General features: G+C 39.3%; 1 protein-coding gene across 1 annotated transcript; it reads right to left on the bottom strand.

Annotated features, from left to right (window-relative positions):
- Window positions 1–3,409: 3,409 nt before the first annotated feature.
- LOC109219069 lies at window positions 3,410–17,897 on the bottom strand. The gene is made up of 3 exons (XM_019383486.1): window positions 17,750–17,897; window positions 3,660–4,411; window positions 3,410–3,571 (listed from the first exon to the last, which is right to left on the bottom strand). Exons 1-3 carry the CDS (start codon window positions 17,895–17,897, stop codon window positions 3,410–3,412), a joined length of 1,062 nt encoding a protein of 353 aa, XP_019239031.1.
- Window positions 17,898–20,714: the final 2,817 nt, after the last annotated feature.

The following is a 20,714-nucleotide window of genomic DNA, read 5'->3' as shown; positions in this document are numbered from 1 at the left end:
AAGAGAAAGAGAAAAGTAAAGGAAGGTACATGTAATTCTTCTTAGAATTTAAAACCTAGTGCCAATGAGACAGACATTTCATGGAGTTGTAAAGTGGGAAAGTGATCTTTAGATCTTATACCATATAAGTATAACTCAAAGTTTCTTCGAACAAAAATACAACCAAAAAGTACGTTATGAATCATGAGTGATTAAGCATCACCTTAACAAATTCAAATACCTTCACCAATGACCAATAAACAAACTTGTCTTTGCTTGCATTATCTACGCAAATGTTATATATACGAGAATTTTTAGAAAAATGATTGCCTTTTTGGGAGAATTAAACTAATAGCTTACATTATAAAAGGATTTTTATATAGAAAAATTATCAAAGAGATATCCTTAAATTATGTTCACACACTCACTCGATACGTCAAAGTGATATGGATGGAATTCACTGCACAACAAATACAAGATTAATTCTCATTATTTCCTCTTATTATTCCCCTTCCTAAGTCTCTAGCGTAATAGAAATTTTTTCTTAAAGAAAAATGTCCATATATTACAAACATTTTATTTTCTCTTTGGAAGCTAGTCAAAACTTTAAAGGGGGTTGGTGTGGGTCCATGAATCAGGAAAATACCCCACAAAAGGGAGGCAAAATAGGATTGCTAGGAAAATGTAGCTGACCTAATCCATGAAACAAAGATCATGGCCTGTTTTTGGGCTTTCTTGAAGTTTCGCCAGACATCAGGGCCTAGACTTTAAGATTGTGGGCCGGGTTTCAGCCTCAGCCTCATCTAATTTTTTACTACTTTCTTCTTGTTTTTTTCTCATTCATGTGGTGGATAAAGCTTATGCCGGAAATCTTGGACACTATTTTGTCTTGGCCCAAAACTTAGATCTGCGCACCTCAATGACAAGTGAAGCTTGCTTAGTTAATAAAGTATCTCTAACCACGATTGTTAGATTCTGATTTCGAATCACATTGAAGAGGAAGTGAGGAAAACACTATAGATCCTCCTAAATGGGAGGGAATAAAAAGAAGAAAAAAATAAAAAATATCTTTTTCCTTTTTATCTAGTCGAGTATTATATTAATTAGGATTCACGCCATATAATACTTTTTAAAGGTACAAAATTTTTCTATCAAATTTTTTTAGTCCACTACTTGAACACGAGACATTTAATTAAGGATGAAGGAATTCTATCCATCTCATCCCAATTCTCAGTGAATAATAAAAAGTATCATTTTGCCCCTACCTTCGTAGTTCTTTTTAGTTTTCCTTTTTATATCTTTTTAAATATTATATGAAGTATTATTTTTTTTCCTGAATTTGTATTTGTCTGAGACAAAAATAAGATATCTGTCCTGTAGCAAATAGTCATCCCTATATCATTGCAGCAATGTCGGCAGAAATTGAGATGCATGTGTGTCAAGTAATTGCCAGTGGCCAAAAGTGCAAAGAGAAGAAGTAAGGTTGTTTAGGTTATGAAATTGCGTATTTTAATTTCTTACTAATTTTTTAAATAAAGTAAAACAGGCTAAATATGAATCTAACAAGATACAGAAGTGAAACCTTGAAAGTAGCTTTTCTGCTTAGAGATGAAATTTTCCAAAATACTCCTGAAAATTCTAGCTTACATTGAATCGACGCATCAATTATTCTAATTTATGGTCTTTCGAGTAGAGTAATTATGCTAATTGTTCTTATTAAAAAATAAAAAAGTATAGTTCTTTTCATTTTCGCAGTAATGTATTTGTAACAATGACGTGGGTTGATTTCGTAGATGATTATTCTTTTTTTACTTTATTGTACTAAAGTACTTAAATTAAGCTTATACAAAAAAATTATGTAATGACTTGCTGTGATTCTTAGGTAAAGTTAAATAAATTTTTTTTTTTGTTACAGAAAATAATTTAGTGGCTATCTATGATATTTGAGCAAAATAAGATAATTTTGCGTTACAAAAAATAATTTAGTAACTTTAATGCAATAAAAATCATCGAAACTACATGTTACTTTTCATAAATGACTTCACTAAGAGCAATTTGATTGTAAAGAAGGAAACTATGACAACAACAACAACAACAACTACCCAGTATAGTTTCACAAGGTGGGGTCTGGGGAGGGTAATACGTACACAGGCCTTACCCCTACCCGAAAGGGCAGAGAGGCTGTTTCCAATCGACCCTCGGCTCAGGAAAAGGAAAAGGAAAACAAAAACAAAAAACAAAAAGCAAAAGAGCATTAGTAACTCCAGCAGAAATCACATAAATAATTATCTAAACATAAACCATAAATAAAATGGCATGCAAATATATCGACCAGTAACTACCATAAGGGGGCACAATACAATGCACAGATCATCTATGGAGAGCCCTACCAAATCCCCCCCCCCCCCCCCCCCCGGCCCCGGGACAGAAGTACGAAAAATTCTAGACGCCCCTATCCTGCAATCCTGATACTAGACCTCCAGACTTTCCTATCAAGGGCCATGTCCTCGGAAATCCGCATTCTAGCCATGTCCTGCCTAATCACCTCTCCCCAATACCTCTTGGGCCTCCCTCTGCCTCGACTCGCGCCAACCACCGCCAGCCGCTCACAACTCCTCACCGGGGCATCGGGGCTTCTCCTCCGCACATGCCCGTACCACCTGAGCCTCGCTTCCCGCATCTTCTCATCTACTGGGGCCACCCCCACCTTCTCCCGAATAACTTCATTCCTAATCTTATCTAACCTGGTGAGCCCGCGGATCCACCTGAGCATCCTCATCTCCGCAACCTTCATTCTCTGGACATGGGAGTTCTTCACCGGCCAGCACTCATCCCCATACAACATGGCAGGTCTAACCACAGCTCTATAAAACTTCCCCTTGAGTTTCTGTGGCACTTTCTTGTCACACAAGACTCTTGATGCAAGCCTCCATTTCGACCACCCCGCCCCTATACGGTGAGTGACATCCCCGTCGATCTCTCCGTCCCCCTGAATCACCGACCCAAGATATCTGAAACTGTCCCTCTTGGCGATGACCTGAGATCCAAGCTTGACGTCCCTGCCTACTTCGCTCGGCTCGGCGCTAAACTTGCACTACAGGTACTCTGTCTTAGCCCTGCTTAGTTTGAAACCCTTGGACTCGAGAGTCTGCCTCCAAACCTCCAACCTCTCGTTAACACCGACCCTCGTCTCGTCTATCAGGACTATGTCATTAGCAAATAGCATACACCATGGCACATCCCCTTGAATATGGCGTGTTATAGCATCCATCACCAAAGCAAATAAGAGAGGGCTAAGTGCAGATCCTTGATGAAGCCCCATTACCACCGGGAAATGGTCTGAGTCTCCACCCACCGTCCTAACCCTAGTCTTAGCTCCATCGTACATGTCCTTGATCACTCTGATGTAGGCTTCCGGCATGCTCTTCGCCTACAGACACCTCCATAGCACCTCCCTTGGGACCTTGTCGTACGCCTTCTCCAAGTCGATAAACACCATGTGCAGGTCCTTCTTCTTATCCCTGAAGTGTTCCACCAATCTCCTAACAAGGTGGATAGCTTCTGTAGTGGAGCGGCCCGGCATGAAACCGAACTGGTTCACGATATAGACGTCATATCCCTCACCCTCGCCTCAACCACCCGCTCCCAGACTTTCATGGTGTGGCTTAGTAATTTGATACCCCTATAGTTGTTACAACACTGGATATCCCCTTTGTTCTTATACACGTCACCACTGTACTCCACCTCCACTCCTCCGGCATCCTCTTAGTCCTGAAGATCACATTGAACAACCTGGACAACCACTCTACTCCTGGCCTACCTATGCATTTCCAGAACTCCACCGGGATTTCGTCTGGCCCGGTCGCTCGACCCCTACTCATCCTATGCAAAGCCCCCACGACCTCCTCCACCCTAATGCGCCTGCAGTACTCAAGGTCTCTATGACACTCTGAATTCCCTAACTCCCCTAGCTCTACGTCTCGATCCCCCTCCTTATTAAGCAGGTCTCGAAAGTACGCCTGCCACCTCTGCTTGACTTGAGACTCCCCCATCAGAACTCTACCATCCTCGTCCTTGATGCACCTAACTTGGTCTAGATCCCGCGCCTTCCTCTCCCTCACTTTAGCCAACCTGAATAACTTCCTGTCCCCGCCTTTCTCCCCCAATTCCTCGTACATGCGACCAAACGCCGCATTTTTTGCTTCCGTGACCGCCAGCTTCGCTTCCTTCCTCGCCACCTTGTAGTACTCCCTGTTGACTCTTCTTTCTTCCTCGCTTGAGCTCCCTGCCAACTTAGCAAACGCCGCCTTCTTCGCCTCCACTTTTCCTTGGACTACATCGTTCCACCACCAGTCACCTTGATGTCTGCCTGAATAGCCCTTGGCTACCCCGAGCACATCCCGCGCTACCTCCCTAACCAAGTTCGCCGTCACTGATCACATTGCGTCCGTTTCCCCAGAACTTCTCCAAGCTCCACCATCAGCTAAATGAAATAGAATTAACCGAATGACTCTAGTTGGATTAATTCAGATGGAATGAGGGATCGAAGAGGTCGAAAAATGACTTCATTTAGTTGGATTTCAGATGGAACGAGGAAAAGGTCTTAACACCTTTTTGAATTAAATCTAATAGCATGTTTGGTAAGCTTAAAAATCAATTTATTTTAAAAAGTACTTTTTTTTTTAAATTTTTTTTAGTGAGAATTAGTTTGTATTTAGCTAATAAATTTTAAAAATACTTCTGAGCGATAATTAGTGTTTGGCCAAGTTTTTAAAAAATGCTTCTAAATATATTTTTTTCAAAAGTGATTTTGGGGAGAAATTACTTTTTTCTGTTTCTCCATAAACTGCTTCTGTTTCTACTCAAAAATACTTTTTTTTTCTAAAAACTTGACCAAACACTTCAACTTTGAAAAAAAAATTTCTTTTTGAAAAAGAAAAACTTTTGGCTTTGAAGAAGTTTAGCCAAACAGAGTTTAAGGCCCCGTTTGGCCATGAGTTTTGCCAAAATAAATTTGGGATTTATTTTCAAAATTCATGTTTGGCCATAAATTTTGCCCATATTTTGGCCAAATCCCAAATCTCAAATCCCAAAATCAGCTATTGAGTTGATTTTAGGCCAAAATCCCAAAACTTGGAAATTATATACATGTTTTTTCAAAATAAAGTTGGAAAATATGTTTTGAAAACGTATGTCCAAACATATTTTTATCTTCAAACCAAACTTCACCCAAATCAAAATTTTCAAAATAAATTTGGAATCTATAGCCAAACGCTAGCTAAGTTATGAATAATCACAAAAGTTTCTTTTGGTGGTGTGCTTGCAACATGTCTCTTTCTTGATTAACATGTGAGAAAGCTCAAAACTAACAACAAAATCGTTTAAACTCATGTACTACTCTTTTGGGGATTCTCTCCTTTTCTTTTCTTCCCCTCTTTTGAGTTGCTTTTAAGTAAAATAAAATTGATAGGAACTTGCTCAATAAAACATTATATGAAATGAATTATCACGAATTGGGGGAAGTGTACGGTTGGCCACTAATAACACATGTATTTACTTTTAAGCCACCGCTTAAAATGTCTTTAGTCTTTAGCCACTGCTTTAATAAACTTTAACTTTCCGAACGAAAATACCCTTCTACTCATGTCCTTAACTTCAGGACTTCAGGACTACATGTCCTTAACTTTTGAACTTGGAACTCTAAGTTGAGGACTTCAGGACTACATGTCCTTAACTTTTGAACTTGGAACTCTAATTCAGGACTTCAAGGCTACATGCCCTTAACTATTGAACTTGGAACTCAAACTTTAAGACCAAGCGTCCTTAACTTTTGAACTTGTGAGTCAAAGTTAAGGACCTATTGTCCTTAAGTTTTGAACTTGTAACTGTAAGTTAAGGACTGCTTGTCCTTAACTTTTGAACGTGTAACTATAAGTTAAGGACTGTCTGTCCTTAACTTTTGAACTTGGAAATCAAAGTTAAGGACCTATTGTCCTTAACTTTTGAACTTGTAACTGTAAGTTAAGGACTGCCTGTCCTTAACTTTTGAATTTGTAACTATAAGTTAAGGACTGCATGTCTTAACTTTAGAACTTGTAACTGTAAGTTAAAGACTGCCCGTCCTTAACTTTTGAACTTGTGTCCTTAACTATTGAACTTAACTTTAGGACTTCAGGACTACATTTCCTTAACTTTTGAACTTGAAACTCTAAGTTCAGGACCATGTCCTTAACTTTTGAATTTAACTTTAGGACTTCAGGACTACATGTCCTTCAGACAATTATCAAAATTCAATTCCATAAAATGGTAAAGGGTCCCATCAACTAAATGGAAACAGTATAGTCAAAACCACGACATATAACAGATAATAACTATCAGATTAATTAAAACCCAAAGCCTAAAAGACAACAAGAACCTAACCAACCAAAAGAAAAAGAAAAAGAAATAAAGTTGGAGAAGTGGTCTGCAACGAGGAAGTGGTTTGCCTTTCGGTTTAGGAAGTGGGATGAAGTTGGGGAAGAACTTACTGCATGGGGAAGATAAGTAACGAGTTTGGGAAATTTTGATCAGGAGAAAGGGTTTTGAAATTTTGATAGAGGGTTTGGGATGGAAAAGAGATAGAAGAAAGGGTAACTTCGTCTTTTCATCTTATTTTTAATAGAGTAGTGACTATTTTTGCTCAGCATTAAAAATACTGGATAAAAAGTAAATACCACTTTAAAAAGTAATTACCCACGCCATTTCTACGAAAATGACAAGTAGCCGACTCTGTTTAATTGGGCCACAAATTTCAAGACTCAAATTCTTGCGGATTAAAGTCATCTCACGTGTACGCTATTCAATACCTTTGTCTCCTAATAATGCTCTGTCCTTCTCGTTTTAGATTAAGCCACAACTTCTTTTATTTAGTCATTACTCGCTGCTTCATAATTGTGAGGAAAAAAACAAAAAAAAACTTATTTCCTCACAAATTCCACGGAGAATGTGAATTGTGAGAAAAAAACCCAATTAGGGATGACAGAACTATTTTGTTTTACATGTTATAAGTTGGGTATGAGAAAATAAAAGAAACTTTTGACCAATTCTCTCTCTCTCTCTTTTCTAAGAATTAAAGTTGTTAAAGATAAAAAGATAAAAAGAGTAAAATGAAAATCGTCTTGAATTTGTAGCTATATGTCATGACTCGCCATATTATCATATCACGTAGGTGTTATTTGGCATATATTTTTACCATATGGGAAATCTTACCTATGAAATAGACTAGCTCATATAAAAAGGTTATAGAGCATGGAGATTTTTCATGGAAGACCTTAGAACCCTATGGAATTGTTAGGAAAGTCCTTCGAAGATTCTAGCTATGTAGAAAATTCTAGATAAGGGACTTACTTGTAAATAATAAGAGACTCAACCTCTCTCTAATACAAAAGCTTCCTTTGGCAATTCTCCTGTGTTCTAACATTCCTTACTGATCTTGAGTATAGTAAGGCTGACTTGGCATAGCAAGATCGTGAGCAAGTTGTGCAAGATCGTGAGTAAGTTGTCAAGTGCCGCACGTGCGTTTAGTTTGAGACTAAGGACGTGACATATATATGTATCATTTTATGCAAGACGCCTTTACCAAATATAGTGTACAAGAGCTTTTCTAACTTATGCATTGCAATAGTGCTAACGATAATTGACTTTAAAGTAGTAGTAAATATATTTTTTGTAAGAAAAAACTTATTCACAGTTTATGAATTTGAATTCTTAAATTCATGAATATAAAATAACACATACATTTTGTTCTAAAGTATAAAAGTTGTATTACATGCAGCAGAAGAAAAGGAACGTTATGCAAATATCTAAGGTGGATACAGTTTTTGACAACTGTAGTGATTAAGTGTTGAGAAGAAATCATAAATGCTCGATATTGTCGTCTCTCATGAAGATGAAGATTGAAAGAAGTCTCTAGGTTTTCAATCAAATGAAAAGTGTTTCGGATACTTCTAGGTCAAAGACTCCAATGACTCATGGGTTAATCAAGATGCTTGAACAAAATTATGATGAATTAAATAAGAGTCATTCAGATGAGCAGCTTTCACAACTTCATAACATTGGATCCCAATCTTACGTCTCACACATATGGAACGTATAAATAGCATAGGAGAATATTCTTCAGTTATTTTTGCTAGTATTTGATAGCAAATAGGATTTAGACAACTGTAAAAATAGTTTATTTATTTTTCTATTTTTTTCTCTTTACAAAATAACTTTATATATACATTGTCTCTATACATAGTGAATACACAGAAAATTTTTACAATTTCTTTTTTCTCTTTGCATTCTTGCATGGTATCAGAGAAGTACCTCGTTTCTGAGAGAATCAAGCTCTTCTTCCTTTTTCTCTGTCATATAATTTCATTCATCCTGACTGGAATAATAGAAATCACTGCCCAATCTTCATATGCTAATGGAGTCACCTTCAATCCAAATCACCCCTACTTCCTCCAGGCTTTCAAGGCTGGAGGAGATCAGTTTTGATTGCTCTCTTAGTAAAGAACAACTTAGGATTCATTGATGGAACATAACCTCTTCCTGCTTTCACCTTCAAGAAGTATCGGCCATGGACAAAATGTAATGATATGGTGACCTCATGGCTACTAAATTCACTATCCAAGGACATCGAGAATAGTGTCATATATTCCAAATCTACAAAAGATCTATGGACCAGTCTGGAGCATAGGTTTGGAAGGTCAAATAGATCAAAATTATATCGCATGCGCAACGAGTTATCCAGTTTAATACGGGGAACCAGTGACATAGCAGGGTACTTTACAAAACTCAAACATCTGTGGGATGGGCTAGACTCTTTAATTTGTGATGTCAAGTGTGTTTGTATTTGTTCTGGAAAGAAAAATCCCTAGCCGATGAAAGACTTATACAATTTCTGTCACGACCCGGATTTCCCACCATCGGGAGTCGTGATGGCGTCTACTGTCGGAGCTAGGCAAGCCAAATATTCAAAACTTTTCGCTGATGACGTTTTAACAATATAAAATAAACGGGACATTTTAATTAAAGCGGAAGACTTTAAACTTATATAACTGAAATAAAATTTGCGAAAGTTGAAACACATTTCTACCCAGAGTCTGGTGTCACTAGCTCACGGACTGCTATAGAGTACTAAAAACAAGTCTGAAATGATATTACATACTGTTTGTCTCGAAACAAAGAAAACAAACTAAAACATAGAAGGGACTTCGGCCTGCGAACGCCAGCTAGGCTACCTCGTGAGTCCCTGGACTGAAGACAGCTCCCGGGCAATCCTACTGCTGCTGTCCAAAAGCTGCTCCTGGATCTGTGCAAAAAGATGCACAGAGTGTAGCATCAGCACAACCGACCCCATGTGCTGGTAAGTGCCTGGCCTAACCCCGGCGAAGTAGTGACGAGGCTAGACAGGACCTACCAAAAACAACCTGTGCAGATATATATATATACAAAGGCGACGAAAATAACAACAGAAAACATCAAATAAAACTGGGGAGGGTCATGCTCGGGGGAATACAATGAAAACAGATCAACGGATATAATAACGAAACTACATCAATACTGTGACTCATATAAGTGGTCGGCGTGCTACACGATCCCATAATATATATTTATAAGTGGTCGGCGCGCCACACGATCCCATAGTATATATTTATAAGTGGTCGGCGCGCCACACGATCCCATTTCATAATTCATAGGTGGACGGCGTGCCACACGATCCCATTTCATAATTCATAAGTGGACGGCGTGCCACACGATCCCATTTCATAATTAATAATACATATAATCTTTCTAGAGAAGGCCCCAATAAGGGAATTCAACAACATAACGATTTAACCCTGCAAGGGTACAACTAACAGCCCAAATATCCCGGCAAGGGAGAATACATATAATGCTTAAATCCCGGCAAGGGAGCAACAACAATAATAGACTACGCGTCCCGGCAAGGGAATAATCACAACACTTCCTCTTTTAATCACTTCTTTCTCAATTATCAATTTCCAGTTCGAGCCAACGCTCCAATAATATACCAATCACATTTCCTCCTCAACCATTCACATTATATGAAACTTATCAATTAAACAAGGAAGATGTATCACAAAAATCCGAATCAAACACAATTAGGACTCACGATCATGCTAGACTCCGGTGCATAGATAACCGTCACCATGCCTATACACCGTACTACACATTTAGCAGATAGCAAATAACATCCTAGTCCTATTCTCTCAAGCCAAAGTTAGAACAAACACTTACCTCGGTCCGAGAATAGCAATCAACTATGTAATACCGCCTTTCCTCTACAATCCGACTCCGAAACAACGGTATCTAGGCATAATCAATTCAATAATATCAATAAAGGCTCAAAAACATAATCCCATAGCCTAGAAATGAATTTCCTAGCATTCTTCCAAAATACCAAAATTCGACACCGGGCCCACATGGTCCAAACACGAGGCTCGGACCAAAACCCAATCACCCATAACCCCACGAGTTCAAATATGCAATTTGTTTTAAGATTCGACCCCAAATTGAGGTTGAATCACCCAAAATTATCAAAACCCTAGCTCTACCCAAAACCCTTAATTTCTACTTTGATTTTCATGATTTAGGTCTAGGAATTCAGTAATTAATGAAGAGGAGTGAAGGAATTAGGTGGGAAATTACTTACCCAAAAACTTTGGTGAAGAAGAGCTCCAAAAGTCGCCCCTAGAGCTTGAAGAAGACAAGTTTTATGAAAGAATGGGAATAATCCTGTAATGGTTCTGTTTTGAACTTTAAAAATCACTGGGCGAAAATGCCCTTCGCGTTCGCGAGAAAGGGGCCACGTTCGCGAAGGGTAAGCTGGGTAGGCATCGCGATCGCGTGGGAAGGAACGCGAACGCGTAGAAGGCTAGAGGCTGGGGTCCTGGGTTTACTCTACGCAAACGCGATGAAGGGTGAGCTAATACTATGTGAACGCGAGGATGAGTTCGCGAACGCAGTGAAGGAATTACTGGGGGTCCTGAAACTGGCCTACGCGATCGCGATGATGGGGATGCGAACGCGAAGGAGACCAACCTGAAGCTATGCGAACGCGGGGGAACTAATGCGAACGCGATGAAGAAAATCCCTGTGTAAAATTTGCAGAAAATCTGATATCATCCTAAGTCCATAACCACCCCGAACACCTCCGAAAAACACTCCCGAGCCCACGGGGCTCCTAACCAAACCCACACACTAACTCAACAACCTCATACGAACTTAACCGAGCGATCAAATCGCCATAACAACATCAAAATCAATGAATCAAACCCCAAAATCATCATTTTTCATTCTAACTTCATAAACTTCAAATTTTAGATATTTAGGTCCGAAACACGTCAAACGACGTCCGATTTCGACCAAACTTTACAGAAAGCGCTTAACACATATTTAAGACTTGTTCCGGGCGTCGTAACCAAAATACGAGCCCGATACTTCAGTCTTTTAATCAATTTTCATTTCCATTTTCCTTAAAAATTTCAGAAAAACAATTTCACAGAAAAATTCTTTTCTCGGGTTCTAGACCTCGGATTTCGACTCCGGGCACATGCCCGAGTCCCATATTTTTCTACGGACCCTCCGGGACCGTCAAATTACGGGTCCGGGTCCGTTTACCAAAAATGTTGACCGAAGTCAACTTTAATCATATTAATATCAAAATTCTTCAAATTTTTCACAGAATTCACATGTTTCAACATAAAAGCTTTCCGGCTACATGCCCGGACTGCGCACGCAAATTGAGGCAACTAAAAGTGAGGTTTTCAAGGCCTCGAAAGCACGGAAACAGAGAGAAAACCGGCGATGACCCTTTGGGTCGTCACATTCTCCACCTCTAAAACAACCGTTCGTCCTCGAACGGACAAAAGAAAGAAGTACCTGAGTCGGGAAATAGATGAGGATAACGGCTCCGCATATTAGACTCGGACTCCCAGGTCGATGCCTCAGGAGGCTGACCTCTCCACTGGACACGCACTGAAGGAAAACTCTTCGACCTCAACTTTCGAACCTACCGGTCTAGAATAGCTATGGGCTCCTCCTCAAAAGACAGATCCTTGTCCAACTGGACAGTGCTGAAATCTAATACATGGGCTGGATCGCCGTGATACCTCCGAAGCATGGACACATGAAACACTGGATGTACGGCTGACAAGCTGGGCAGCAAGGCAAGTCTGTAGGCCACCTCTCCCACACGATCGAGAATCTCAACTGGGCCAATGAACCTAGGGCTAAGCTTGCCCTTTTTCCCAAATCTCATCACGCCCTTCATAGGCGATACACGGAGCAATACTCGCTCACCAACCATGAAAGCTACATCTCGAACCTTGCGATCCGCATAACTCTTTTGCCGCGACTGAGCCGAACGAAGCCTGTCCTGAATGATCTTGACCTTATCCAAGGCCTCCTGAACTAAATCTGTACCCAATAACCGAGCCTCTCCCGGCTCAAACCATCCGACTGGAGACCGACATCGCCTACCATACAACGCCTCATATGGAGCCATATGAACGCTGGACTGGTAGCTGTTGTTGTAGGCGAACTCTGCTAAAGGCAAAAACTGGTCCCACGAGCCTCCAAAATCAATGACACAGGCTCGGAGCATATCCTCCAATATCTGAATAGTCCTCTCGGACTGACCGTCCGTCCGTCTGAGGGTGGAACGCAGTGCTCAACTGAACCTGGGTACCCAACTCCTGCTGAACTGCTCTCCAGAAGCGCGAGGTAAACTGCGTACCCCGGTCCGAAATAATAGATACCGGCACCCCATGAAGGCGAACAATCTCTCGGATGTAGATCTCAGCTAACCTCTCCGATGAATAAGTGGCTGCAACCGGAATAAAATGTGCTGACTTGGTCAGCCTATCAACAATGACCCAAATAGCATCAAACCTCTTCCGAGTCATCGGAAGTCCAGTAACGAAATCCATGGTAATCCTCTCCCACTTCCACTCGGGAAGCTCAATCCTCTGAAACAAACCACCAGGCCTCTGATGCTCATACTTAACCTGCTGACAGTTCAGACATCGAGCCACATATGCAACAATATCTTTCTTCATCCTACGCCACCATTAATGTTGCCGCAAGTCCTGATNCCACACGATCCCATTTCATAATTAATAATACATATAATATTTCTAGAGAAGGCCCCAATAAGGGAATTCAACAACATAACGATTTAACCCGGCAAGGGTACAACTAACAGCCCAAATATCCCGGCAAGGGAGAATACATATAATGCTTAAATCCCGACAAGGGAGCAACAACAATAATAGACTACGCGTCCCGGCAAGGGAATAATCACAACACTTCCTCTTTTAATCACTTCTTTCTCAATTATCAATTTCCAGTTCGAGCCAACGCTCCAATAATATACCAATCACATTTCTTCCTCAACCATTCACATTATATGAAACTTATCAATTAAACAAGGAAGATGTATCACAAAAATCTGAATCAAACACAATTAGGACTCACGGTCATGCTAGACTCCGGTGCATAGATAACCGTCACCATGTCTATACACCGTACTACACATTTAGCAGATAGCAAATAACATCCTAGTCCTATTCTCTCAAGCCAAAGTTAGAACAAACACTTACCTCGGTCCGAGAATAGCAATCAACTATGTAATACCGCCTTTCCTCTACAATCCGACTCCGAAACAACGGTATCTAGGCATAATCAATTCAATAATATCAATAAAGGCTCAAAAACATAATCCCATAGCCTAGAAATGAATTTCCTAGCATTCTTCCAAAAATACCAAAATTCGACACCGGGCCCACATGGTCCAAACACGAGGCTCGGACCAAAACCCAATCACCCATAACCCCACGAGTTCAAATATGCAATTTGTTTTAAGATTCGACCCCAAATTGAGGTTGAATCACCCAAAATTATCAAAACCCTAGCTCTACCCAAAACCCTTAATTTCTACTTTGATTTTCATGATTTAGGTCTAGGAATTCAGTAATTAATGAAGAGGAGTGAAGGAATTAGGTGGGAAATTACTTACCCAAAAACTTTGGTGAAGAAGAGCTCCAAAAGTCGCCCCTAGAGCTTGAAGAAGACAAGTTTTATGAAAGAATGGGAATAATCCCGTAATGGTTCTGTTTTGAACTTTAAAAATCACTGGGCGAAAATTCCCTTCGCGTTCGCGGGAAAGGGGCCGCGTTCGCGAAGGGTAAGCTGGGTAGGCATCGTGATCACGTGGGAAGGAACGCGAACGCATAGAAGTCTAGAGGCTGGGGTCCTGGGTTTACTCTACGCGAACGCGATGAAGGGTGCGCTAATACTATGCGAACGCGAGGACAAGTTCGCGAACACAGTGAAGGAATTACTGGGGGTCCTGAAACTGGCCTACGCGATCGCGATGATGGGGACGCGAACGCGAAGGAGACCAACCTGAAGCTATGCGAACGCGGGGGAACTAATGCGAACGCGATGAAGAAAATCCCTGTGTAAAATTTGCAGAAAATCTGATATCATCCTAAGTCCTAAGTCCAAAACCACCCCGAACACCTCCGAAAAACACTCCCGAGCCCTCGGGGCTCCTATCCAAACCCACACACTAACTCAAAAACCTCATACGAACTTAACCAAGCGATCAAATCTCCATAACAACATCAAAATCAATGAATCAAACCCCAAAATCATCATTTTTCATTCTAACTTCATAAACTTCAAATTTTAGATATTTAGGTCCGAAACACGTCAAACGACGTCCGATTTCGACCAAACTTTACAGAAAGCGCTTAACACATATTTAAGACTTGTTCCGGGCGTCGCAACCAAAATACGAGCCCGATACCTCAGTCTTTTAATCAATTTTCATTTCCATTTTCCTTAAAATTTCAGAAAAACAATTTCACAGAAAAATTCTTCTCTCGGATTCTAGACCTTGGATTTCGACTCCGAGCACATGCCCGAGTCCCTTATTTTTCTACGGACCCTCCGGGACCGTCAAATCACGGGTCCGGGTCCGTTTACCAAAAATGTTGACCGAAGTCAACTTTAATCATATTAATATCAAAATTCTTCAAATTTTTCACAGAATTCACATGTTTCAACATAAAAGCTTTCCGGCTACGCGTCCGGACTGCGCACACAAATCGAGGCAAACTAAAAGTGAGGTTTTTAAGGCCTCGGAAGCACGGAAAAAAGAGAGAAAACCGGTGATGACCCTTTGGGTCGTCACAATTTCTCATGGGTTTAAATGATGTTTATGGACATGAAAGGGGTAATATTTTTATGATGATCCTTTTCCTAGTATTGACCATGCGTACTCTCTTGTTCTACATGATGAAAGTCAGAGAGAGATCTATGAATCACTTTCTCTATGCTAACTCTTCATCCTTCATGGTAGGTTATCAAATCAACTTTGCAGGACACGAGATTTTGTTTTAAGGTAAAAAATAGATCCAAAGAAACACAAGACAGTCTCAACAGTTTCAAATATTAGGAAACAACATGCAATTTCAAATATCGGGGAAGTAATATACAGAAAATTACAAACACACCACAGAAAAACACTCTTTCTAAAGGAAAGAAGCATAAGTTCCGTCCTTATCTTTCACCCATTGCCAGATAATTGGACATTCACTGAGTGATTGCTACAAAATCATTAGATTTCCTGAGGATTTTGAATTCACCAATCCTAGAGAATCTCAAGTCCAAGTTAAGAGCAATGGTGCTATCATAGAGGATCAGGGAGAGGATGCAAATAGTTACAGTGAGGTTCTGAACAAGATCTTTCCAAAGATAAATTTTCACAATTAGTCCAGATGATCAAGCAAGTGAAAGTTACAGACTCAGGGAATTTTAATTCAGAGATAAACACAAATGCAGTAGTTGGTACTATTATGAAATACATTGGAAGTTATTTTTCAGTTTTTAACACTAACACCTGGATAATTGATTTAGGGGTTTCAGAGTATATGTGTTTGATTCAAATACGTTTATTTCCCTAAAATCCCTTCATGTTCCCTTGCACAGAAATATGCCCAATTCTTTTAAGGTGACAGTCACACATACAGGGAGAATTTGTATCTCTGCTGATTTCATTTTAGAGAATGTTCTTCATTTTCCCAGTTTCAGTTATGACCTGTTATCAGTCATTATGTTTTGTGTTAAGTTTCACTATATAATCTTATTCACTCCTAAGTTATGTCTCTTGTAGACCCCTTAATAAAGAGGGCTCAAGATTTTGGTGAAGAAAGAGATGGATTATATCCATTGCAGCCTAATGCTACTAGGATTAGCTCAAAGGAGAAAAGTATTACATCTTTAAATGATAGTATTTTTAGTCAAGTTTCAGTTGTTTTTCCTCTTTTTGCAAATGAAGCCTCTAATGTAAACCTTTAGCACATTAAAGTAGGGCATTTGCCTTTTTCATCAATGAAGCATCTCAGTTTTATTTTATTTTCCTTCAATTTTAAATGTTCGCATGATATTGTCCTAACTCTAGGCAAACTAGGACCCCTTTTCCCTTGAGTAAAATTACTTCCAAGAGAGGATTTGAATTAATTCAAGTTGATACATGAGAACCTTATAAGGAACCTACGTATAATGATTTTAAGTATTTCTTAATTATTGTGGATGATTATAGCAGAAGAACTTGGACTTTCTTATTAAGCACTGAGAGTAACGTATTTTCAGTTTTGAAGGATTTTCTCGCAGTGGTTGAAAGGATATTGGGGGGGGGGGGAGGTGCAGAAACTAAGGACATTAATGCTTTTGAATTAGGAAAAGGTTCTCAACAGGAAGCTTTTCTTAGTTCTCTAAGGACATTGCATCAAATATCTTGTATAGGTACACCTCGACATAATAAAATTATTGAGAGGAAACACATACATCTTCTAAAAATGGCCAAGGATTTGCTATTTCAATCAAAGGTACCTATTCCATATTAGGGAGAATGTTTATTGACTGACACCTATTTGATCAACAGGTTGTCCTCTAAGGTATTTCATGGGAAGACACCGTATTCTATCTTATTTAATCATCTAGCCTCTTATGAGTCGCTTAATCGTTTTGGATGTCTTTATTTTGCCTCTGTGAGCACGTGATTTTTGCCCTATATGAATTACTCCCAGAAATTCAAACAAAATGATTTCTTTCATTATTTAGCAATTTTATGGATTTTTGTGACATTTTGTGTTAATTGTTTGCATTTTTGTCTGTGCATTTTAACTCATATAAAATACAAAATATATGCATTGCATTTAGGGTTTAATTTTACATGTTTTTGGAATTAATTAGTAATTAGGAGTTTACAAAAAATAAAAAAAATCATCACAACAATAGTTTACTTTTCCCTCTAGTTTTATTTTGGAACTTTAGTAATCTTTCTTTTATTTTGGTATTTAATTATCAGTGGTAATTGTCATTTAGAGCTAATCAATTTGGTAGGATAATTTTATTAAGAGCTAATTTGGATTTAGGTTTAATTTGTAAAAAGAAAAAAAGAGAAAAGAAATTCAAAGAATTGAGTTATTTGAAAAAGACCCACAAATTGGGCCTCCTGTGATTTTAATTGACCCAGCCCCAATCTCAACCACCCTGGTCCAAAGCCCAAACGCCCTAGTCTGGTCCATTTCCCATACCCCAACCAAACGATGCCGTTTGGATCAATTCAATCTGAGCCGTCGAGGTTGGATGATCCTACGGCTCAGAACTATGGGAACATTTGATATATAAGTGTCATAACCTCCCCCCCTACCCCCCAAGCCGTCTCTCACAACCTTCACACACTCAGATATAACGCCCCCTTGGGCCACCGTGCACCGCCCGCCGGAAATGGCCCACGACGGCGATCGGCGGCCAATCAGGCCCAAATTCACACCACAACCTCGCCTTCCCTCCCCCATACCCATACCACACTCTGTTTTCCCAAAATCCCCTTGTATCGCCTCAGATTATGGAAACCCTAGCCCGCCGCCCCTAAACTCCATCACCTCAAGTTGGCGGCGCCGGCCTCAACCACTCCCAAATCAATACCCTGAGGCCCCCTTTGCCTCCCACATGATTAAATCCTGTACTAGTTCTCCTCAAACATCCCTGAAACCTCTCGAATCTCGAATTTAGTTTAACCCTAAAATCCAAAAATTTCCAGTTGAAGTCTTCGTCAAGGTTTTGGTTCCGCTCTGAGGTTGTCTATGTGTTTTTGGTTAAAAACACATGAATAGCCTCAGATTGAATCAGGACATGACATGCTGAAGATCCTCGCTGATTTCTGTCCGGTCATTTCGTTAGGTATTTCCTCTATCTCGTTTTCTTTGGTGTAATTTCGTCTATTCCTCCATCTCTTCTTTGATTCTGTTATTTGTTTGATCAGTTTGTGTTCCTTCAACGAGTCAACTACCTTTGGACTAATTTAGGGCTTTGTTTAGGCTTGACTAACTGTCCTTCATGATTAATTGATTTAGAAATTGTAGGGTTTTAATTGATTCTGTTTTCGTTTTAGTTTTTGGTTTAATTTTGTTATGTTTTGATTTTTTCTAGTTTGGTTTTGATTAAATAATCCATGATTGCTGCTGATAATCTGATTTTAGTTTCAATTGCCATTAATTGTCAGTTTATTGATTCTTAGATTTAATTTCATGATTAGTTGAATTGTTTAGTTAGTTCAATTTTTAATTGTTGTTTGGTTATAGCTGAGTAGTTTCTAGTTCATAGTTAATTAACCATGGTTAGTCTAACTAGGATAAAAGGCTGGATTAATTTGACTAGACTTGGTAGTTTTAGAAAATTTCAGGGGCAATTTAGGAAGCTAGAACCTTCTATGACCTTCTAGACTAGGACTGTAGTTGGAATATTAATAACTTAGGGTAATAACTTAGGCAACAAGTCAAGACTTTAGGACTAAGGAATAAAATCTGAAAATAAAAGAGGGGGAAAAAGTGTGAGTGAAATCTAGAAGCTTCCCCCTGAAATTTTCCTATAAAAGGCAGCCCCCTTTGCCTTCATTGACAAATTGAACACGCCTGAAAATTCAAAAGAAGTTTTTGAACATCTGAAAATCCAAAAACAACAGAAAACCTTCCAAAAAAATCCCAAAATACTGTTACATCTGAATTTCTAAGTCCCTCCTAGATCTAAAAATCCAAAAACAACAGAAAACCAAAAAAAAAATCCCAAAATACTGTTACATAGATTTTCCTTAGGTCATTTTCGAATCTAGCATTTAATTCAACTCGCAGGCTTATTTAGGATCCAAAACTACTTGAATTTCCCTGGTTCTGTTCGATATTTGAGATTTGAAAGCATATAAAGTCACTTGTGCATTGGATCTGATTTGTTCGAGTTAGCTGTGGATTGTCTGCTGAGTGTGTATTTACTGGGTTCAGTTTTGGCTATTTTGGTGCTGTTTTGGGTTGATCTACTAGTCCTATTTGATTCAAAATATTTCTGGGCTGCTTCTGATTACCTGCTTGCTGTTGCTGACCTCTCGTTCTTCTTATTCAATTTCCACTTTCAGGTACACTTCCTGAGGTCATTACTGTGTAGGTTGCAAGTTAAGATGAAAATGAGTTGAAGCATGCACATTACAGATCTCATTCACTGTCAATATTTTAGTACTTCACTGTAAATAACACGGACTGTTTGGACTGTATGAGATATTAAACACGATTCCTAATTTATTTCATGCTTATATAAGCGTAGTTAGAATTGCTAGATTCAAATCAATTTAGGCTCAATGCCAATATTAATAGGTGTTAATGGGAAACAGAAGTTAATGTGTGTAATGCTGGTTCTGTTCGAATTTCATGTCACAAAGTTTATGAATCTATCAGTGTTGCATGAATCTGAACTCGAGATAATCATTATTCACTTAACGTGATTGCGTTTTGGTCACCTATCTGTTGTCTGTATAGGCATTCAATTCAGAACAAATTCGAATTGCAAAGTGCTTTGAATTAAATTGTCCGCTTAGCTAGTTTGAATTATAGAATTTAGACAGTTTGCAATTGGATTCTTCTTCTGTATCACTGGGCTCAAATGCCAGGCCTAGTTGGAAATAGTCAGCTCCATGGCTGAAATTCGTGCAGCAACATGCGGCCTGATCCCCTCAATAAGCAGGCCCAGAAGTTTTAGCAATATGAGATCTTCAATTTGGGCCTCACTAACTGGCCCTGATGGACATTCACCAAGTTACTAAATTTTAGCATTTAGGAAAACATAATCCTTTTAGGTTGGACCTTTAAATAATGAATGAGATGAGCCTCGCTAAATAAAAACACATAAATTGCGGGGCCCTCAACAAATGTATACATAAAAATATTTAGAATTCGGGATGGGCCGTTTAGCGAATTTCACGGTTTTCCCCCAAAGCTAATAACACGCTAGCTACTTTAGGTACGTATTTTAAATAATTTTACCTTCCTAAATACGGGTGCACATTTATGTGACCCAAATCCAAGTCCCAACGAAGTCGAAATGTGTCAAAAATTGCATGTGCATTTATGTGACGCAGTTCGAGACGTGTTTTCACGACGTTGCAATTCTCTTAAAATAATCATAATAAAAGCGGTTCAAAGTTAAAAAAGCATAAGCTAAAACATGTAAGCCAAATATGACAGTTGAGCGACCGTGCAAGAACCACGGAACTCGGGAATGCCTAACACCTTCTCCCGGGTTAACATAAATCCTTACTCGGATTTATGGTTCGCGGACTGTTAACAGGG

This window comes from Nicotiana attenuata, unplaced genomic scaffold (genome assembly GCF_001879085.1).
Source record: "Nicotiana attenuata strain UT unplaced genomic scaffold, NIATTr2, whole genome shotgun sequence".
Classification (NCBI taxonomy): domain Eukaryota; kingdom Viridiplantae; phylum Streptophyta; class Magnoliopsida; order Solanales; family Solanaceae; genus Nicotiana; species Nicotiana attenuata.
The sequence above is the reverse complement of the archived record's forward strand: the minus strand, read 5'-3'. Positions and strand labels throughout refer to the sequence as shown.

Coding starts and splice junctions, on each gene's coding strand:
- LOC109219069 (XM_019383486.1), bottom strand. CDS start 17,897: ATGGGGGAGGGAAGGCGAGGTTGTGGTGTGAATTTGGGCCTGATTGGC. Junction 4,412..17,749: donor TGTGAGAGACGGCTTGGGGG/GTAGGGGGGGAG, acceptor CAATGTGATCAG/TGACGGCGAACTTGGTTAGG. Junction 3,572..3,659: donor GTGTTGTAACAACTATAGGG/GTATCAAATTAC, acceptor ATCGTGAACCAG/TTCGGTTTCATGCCGGGCCG.